This window comes from Octodon degus, unplaced genomic scaffold (genome assembly GCF_000260255.1).
Source record: "Octodon degus isolate 3935 unplaced genomic scaffold, OctDeg1.0 scaffold00089, whole genome shotgun sequence".
Classification (NCBI taxonomy): Eukaryota; Metazoa; Chordata; class Mammalia; order Rodentia; family Octodontidae; genus Octodon; species Octodon degus.
Genome location: NW_004524665.1, coordinates 6,780,062 through 6,786,545, shown reverse-complemented (window position 1 = coordinate 6,786,545; position 6,484 = coordinate 6,780,062). Strand labels below are relative to the sequence as shown.

General features: G+C 52.6%; 1 protein-coding gene across 3 annotated transcripts in view; it reads left to right on the top strand.

The window, feature by feature from the left end:
- Positions 1 to 6,484, top strand: part of Iqca1 (IQ motif containing with AAA domain 1) — a 135,330-nt gene that overhangs the window by 81,346 nt on the left and 47,500 nt on the right. For all 3 annotated transcript variants that reach the window (XM_023722227.1, XM_023722226.1, XM_004637340.2), the window contains one exon: positions 1,203 to 1,278. In XM_023722227.1, the coding sequence (XP_023577995.1) occupies positions 1,203 to 1,278 (76 nt within the window). The remainder of the gene's footprint in view (positions 1 to 1,202; positions 1,279 to 6,484) is intronic.

Sequence of the window (6,484 nt, the reverse complement as noted above, 5' to 3'; positions counted from 1 at the left end):
AAGAATATATGCAGTATATTATTTGTTGAAACTGTACTTCCGATTTGATTTGAAACTGTCTCATTGCTATCTGTTTATCAATAAAATTTTGAAAAAAAAAAATGAGTGACTCTCACACCCAATGCTCTCCGCTCACGAAGAGCCTCTCCCAGATACCAAAGCGAAGGACTGGTTAAGAGCGGGCGGTTCTCAGGATGAACCTGTGGTTTTGCTTCTTTTTGGCGGTGCTGAGATGGAACTCCAACAGGACTCAGCTCCTGAGCTACTCCCGCAGCCCTGGGTCACTTTTTCATGTGATGAATTTCACATGAGCCCTTCTAGAGGAGGCAGTTCAGGGGTGCTGGGTGTGTCCCCACAGTGGTGTGACCACCACCTCCATCTGGGTGGACCTGTCCACTTGCCTCTGGAGGAGACCCTGTCCCCATTAAGGACCTGCTTCCCGTTGCCCCCTTGTCCCAATGAGTGCCTGCGTTGAATAATATCCCATTTTATGTATCCATTTGTCTATGGCTTGAATAGTGTGTCTGATGGTCCTGTTTCACCCACAAGTGTTTGTTAAACACCTCTTATGCAGGGGCAGAAGTGCTGGCTCCCAGGCTTACAGCCCGTGTGCTCATGGCCCTGTGTCTGTTGGGGACATGATGATGGTCACAGGCAGAACATAGGTGAGAGGTGTGGGCAGCCTGGCAGCCCACAGGATGGGGAAGGGAAAGCTGTCATCAGGCCCACAGCACCAGACTGCAGTTCACAGCTGGCTTCTGGGCTCAGTGAGGGGACAGGTGAGCAAGAGGAGGGGACACCTCCTTGCATGTACAAGCCTGGAACCAGCTAGTGACACAGCAGGGCATAGGGCAGGGAGCAAGGCCAAGTAGGACAATTGGACATAGAGACAGGAATCAAGTTGGGAACTCCATCTCCTCAGCCCAAGAGTTAGATCAAGAGAAGACAGGACCAAATCCAAGCAGTGGTCACAATACGGTCACCAAGGACAGACAGCGGCATGGGCAGTGGCTATGGCAGGAGCTCTGGGCGGTAGACACAGCTGCTTGCTGACACAGTCGATAGCAGTTGATAGACAGGGTGGGGCCTTTGTGACACCCGACCACTGTCCTGGCAACCACAGCATGTGTACATTTTGTTGTCTGGCCTTGGCAGATAAGCTGCACCTGCAATTAACAAAAACATTGTTCTCCTCTGAGCAGGAAGAAGATGAGGAGTGGAAAATGTCACCCAGCGCTTTCCTTCAGTCTCTGCAGGAAGGAAACAACTTATACAAAGGTCAGTTGAGGACAGTTCTCGAGGTGACCAAGGCGTCGCTCCTGCCACAAACGTAACACACAGGCCTTAGCGCCCACATACTGAGAGGACTCAGGCACCCGACAAGAGGCCATGGGCGTGTACCTCTCAGTAACTCTGTGTCCCTGATTCCTTCTGGTGGCTTACAGAGGTATAATTGGTAAAAGTGCAAGACACACACAGCATGAGAATATGTTGGAAACTTCTATCCTGTGCTTTGAATGCCTAAGACTTCAGCTGACCATTGGCTTGCATAGTGATGGGAAAGGGAGGTATTTCCTAGACTGCTTACACAATGAAGATGGATACCATACGCACAGTAAAATGCTTAATCCTATTAGACTGAGACAAGTGCCTGAGTCCTCACACGTAACACTTCTGTCAGTTGTTCAGCATAAGTACCATAGCCATAATCTGACCAGACCTATGCCTGCATGGCTTGGTCCTTCAGATAGTGCTACCAAAACTGGCTGGAACTATTGTTCGATTCCTCTACTTCCACCCTACCCTCAGGACAAATGCCAACACAAGATGATCCACCCACATGATCCTGGTCATTGGTGCTGTCTACAGTGAGGATGTGGAAGAGGGTTTCCCAAGTCGGCCTTTCATGCCCCTCCTTCCTGCCTTGGCTGATCCAGGCGGCCCTGGTGCTGTTGTTGAATGCAAGTGGACGCCGCTTTCGCCCTGATAGATGAGGACTTCATCCTAAGCAATGCCAGTGTAGTCATAGATCTGACACATTGGTGTTAATGACAGAAGAGAACATGTCTAGGTGGCACCCTAGGTTTTCTGACTGACCACTGGGGGCAAGGAGGACATTACAGTACAGGAGCCACAGAACTGAGGCGGAGCCCGGAGGGAACCATGACGTGGGCAGGGCTTGGCACCAGGGAGACAGGAGGTCACAGGGGTCAGCTGGCGTTTATTAAATGCCTGCAACAGGCAGGGCCCGCTATTCCCTGTGTCCTTCCCTTTGATGTCAGCTGGGAGAGGCATACAGCTGCCTCGTCAGCCCCACGGCCTCCAAGCCTGAGGTCCACTGCTTCTGCAAGATGCAAAATGTCCACTTTCATATTCACTTAGCAAACATAGATGGGGCATCCCCAGCACATCCCCAGCAGTGCGGTCCTGGAGATCTCAGATGAAGTCTGCTCACACTGTGCTGGGGGTGGCCATGAGCAGGGTGCTGGGAGAGTGGCACAGTTGCACCAGTTGGGGCAAAGACGCCACCAAATCCCACTAGGAATCACAGCAGTCACCCCTGATGGTCCACACAGGAGCACAGTGACACTGCCTTGCACCCCATTCTGCTCTGGCCTTACAGTCCTGCTCTGAGCTCTGCTCAGAACCGCCCACTAGCACCGCAGATGAACCCCATTCCAGGCCTTCTCCCCACACAGGCAGCGTCCTCTGGCCTCCCTGACCTCTGCTGGCTTCTTGCTACTCTCTGGCTTCTGTATCACTTCTGCTTTGGTGGAGCCCATTCTCAGGGAGGTCCTGGGAAGGAACACCCTCGGGGACTGTCACATGCTGCCCCAGTCCTGTCCTGTTCAGAGCTGGGCTGGCCCCCTGGAGGTGAGAGGAGGTGAGGGGCTGTGAAGCCTCCCTGTGCTTCTGAACTCATAGCATTCCTGGGCCCCACTTCCTGGCAGGCTCTCTGGATCCTGGGTGCCTATAGGCACTCGCATCCTGCTGTGGGCCTCCAATGCCAGGGTTCTAAGTTTTGCTCCTTTGAATCACCCTAAAACCATGCCTCGCACCCCAGCCTTGGAAAAAATGTCTTCCATGAATCCACACCTGATGCCCAAAGGTTGAGGGACTGCTGGCCCACACTCACACTCGGGGTGCAGAAGGCCCGGCTCCTTCCCATCTGATAGAGCTCTGGAGAAAGAGGAGAATGGTTAGCAGGAGCAAAAGCCTTCTCTCCCAGCATCAGACATCAGGGGCCGGTCTGAAGTTGATAAGCCAAGAAGAGGCAGGGAACCTTGGTGCAAGGCTGGGAGAAGCTGCAGCACTGGTGCTGCAGGCGGGCAGCACACGTCTGTCCCCCTGCTCAGAATGCTTGTCCTTGCAGGCCAGGAGGGAGCTGGCTGGAGTAGCATCAGGCGCCTTCCGGCCCCCTGCTCAGCCTGTCCACACGCTGCACTTGGATGGAGGCTGCTGCTTTGCGGCCCTCTGAGGGTGGGCCTGCTTCCAGTGGCACCAGAAGCTCAGGACTTAACAGCTGAACATGTTCCTATCTTCTGCAGTGAGCGCAGGGGCACAAGGAGGAGTGTCATCCGGCAGGATGACGGGAGCTTTCTCACTAGTGTTTTACCACTCTGGATTTGTTGCAGACAATACGTGTTCATTATTTTAACAAAAAGTAAAAATTGAAGGGAAAATCAGACCTTCCCACCAAGAAGGCAGCTCCTGCAACCTGCCAGCCCTCAGCGAAGACGCTGCCCCACCTTCTGCAGAATGTCCTTCCCCAAGTGGCTGCAGAAGCACAGCCCCAGCTGGGGGCGGGGTGCTCAGAGGTGCCAGGTCTTCCTTACCTTAGGGAAACCAGAGCTCTTCATTTTGAGAAGTCTTTTCTTTCAAATCAAAGGGTTTCCTTTCCAAATGGGACATTAGCATTTTAATCACTCAGATTAACCCCCGGCTCCCTCCCGGGCCACCTCCTGACGTGTGAACCCGCCGGCCTGCTTTTCACATTCTTGAGATAAAAGAGCCTTCTCTCTCCAGGAGCGAAAGGGGCACTTGCTGCCCTTTGAGGGTTGGGAACAGTTTCCTGCATGTATAAATGCCCATGAAATTCTTCAAGGGATTGCAAAGTGGCCTGTGCTAGAGTGGCATGAGAAAGGCAAAGTCTCGGCGGAGCACTCAATCCCCTGAAGCCCTCGGAGGAGGAGGAGGAGGAGGAGGAGGAGGAGGAGGAGGAGGAGGAGGAGGAGGGAAGCTGCCTTCCACTGCTTTCTTTCACAAGGGTCTGCAGCCGCAGCTTGGGAATGTGTCACTCGGGACTGGATTGTTTTTTTTTTTTTTTCTTTTTCCATAAATAATCATGTCATGGTTTCCCTGCTGTTAAGTAGCCTGTGCTCCTTTTATTACAAAATAGGTCGGTCCCCATCGTAGGGAGTGCTATGCCCTGAAAGAGGGAAGTGGCTCCCTGGCAGGACCAGAGCTCTCCGGTTCCAAGTGCCTTCGGGTACCAGGTCCGCCTTCCTGCTGTCCTCACTTGAGCAGTCCCAGGAGGGGGAGGGCTGTTGGGAAGCCTTCCTGTTAGTAAGTCGTACGTTATCACGCGTTCAAGCCTTTCTACCATTTTCTGGGGAGGGGAAGCTTACTACCTTGAGCACATTTTTAAAAATGTGTTATTCCTGCGTTTTAAAGTGATCTGCAGTTTAAGCTCATGTGGATTTCAGAAAATGTGCTACAGATGAATGATAACCTTCACCTGCTGGCGCCAGAGCTTGGCTGTGCTTTTGCGGCTCAGCATTCTACCAGCCAACTGCAGATCACCTCCGGGGGCCCCGAGCAAGGGGTGCGCTGAAAAGCAGCGCTGGCCTAGCCTAGTCTTCTCGTCACTGCAATATGAAGACAAGGCAGCTGTGCGTGTTCCTGGAGCTAGTTCTGCCGGGTGGGTGCACCCAGGAAAGGTGATTTCCTAAGTAGGAGTGCAGTCAGGCCTTGCACCCGCCCCACCACATGCCCCCCCACCTGTCGGCTCTGTGAGGTCCCTGCCCTTGGCTCCTGTTCCCTGCCCCAGGGGGTGATGGCACCCTCTGAACTTTGGTGTCCCCTCCTGGGCTCTGAGCCCCAGTCCCTGGACCTCAGCTCACACGGCCACCCTGTCCCAGGACAGACACATGGGTGAGTGTCTGTGATGAAAAATGCACCTCCTTTGTGGTTTAGTTTCTGTTTGTTTCTCTTAGGATCCACGTGGCCTTTCTAGGGAAGAGTGGGTCCTTCACGCATCATGGTTTCCAAAAGCTGCTCCTCCTCAGCCTCACATCCCCAGCAGGCTCCTTGGCCTCTGGGTGGCGGAGAGCTTGGCCAGCCTTGGTTCTCTCTTAGCTCTTCCGGGCCAGCACCCTTGTGGTAGCGATAGGTGAGCCAGAGGGTGGCAGCAAGGGACAACTGCCGCGAGTCTCTCTCAGAACCCTCCCCGGGTGTTACACACTCACACTGTCATCCAGTTCACTTCCCGCAGGACGCATAGTCCTATTTTGTGAGGGTCCTCAGTTGTGCCGCTATTGCTGCCTTGATGTCCCTTATAGATGCAAAGCATTGACCTCTCCTGGTCACTGTGACTTTGGAGAATAAGGTGCACACAGAACCTGTCATCTTTTATGACCAGCCTTTCCCCTGGATGACCCTGGGCGGTGGCAGGTACTGCAATTGTTGATCGCACCTCATAAAGACACTCAGGAAAGAGAACTCCAGAACTACTTCAGACAGAAACAAGAATGATGGGAAGATTGTGCTTGAAAGGAGGGAAAGAAAATTTGGGAAGGGAGTTAGCAGCTGTGTGCTTTTTGCTCTAATTCTGTAAAAACGTAAACATTCGCTGTGTATACTGTGATCACACAGCATAGACTCCTGGAAGGGCTTCGCTTCCCAAGGCACTGAGGCGCTCTGCGGCACGAGACCCCCAAGCCCCGTGCCTCAGACCCAGCTGCTCGCCCCACGTGTATTTGGCATCCCCTCCTGCGAAGTGAGCTCTGCTTCAGCTTCACTGAATGATGCAAACTTTTTCTTAACCTCTCTCAGGTCACACTGCTCTAAGTCCATCCTCATAACCACCAGGGTAAAGCCAACAAGAAGGGAAACTTAGAATACGTGGGATTTCAAAAGCATCCCAACAGAAATTCAAAGCTAGAGCTGTTGAATCAGGTGGCCAGCAGTGGATTTCTGTGTGTTTGGTGTTACCTGCTGTACAACGGGGTCAGGGTGAGCTGCGGATGTTCAACAGCTAACAAAATCTCTCGCATCTCAGTGAATCTTATGAATAAGAAAAACAAGAGCTATATTGCAAAGCAGACCCCTACAGTTGTATAACCCCATGTAACACACACCTTTCCTGTGGTTATAATCGTATCATAGGATCCTGGTTGCATCAGATCTTTTCACCTGATGTTTACACGTAGGCCATTTCTTCTTTTTCACAAGACATCATTCAGTCATGTCTATGAATCTCCTC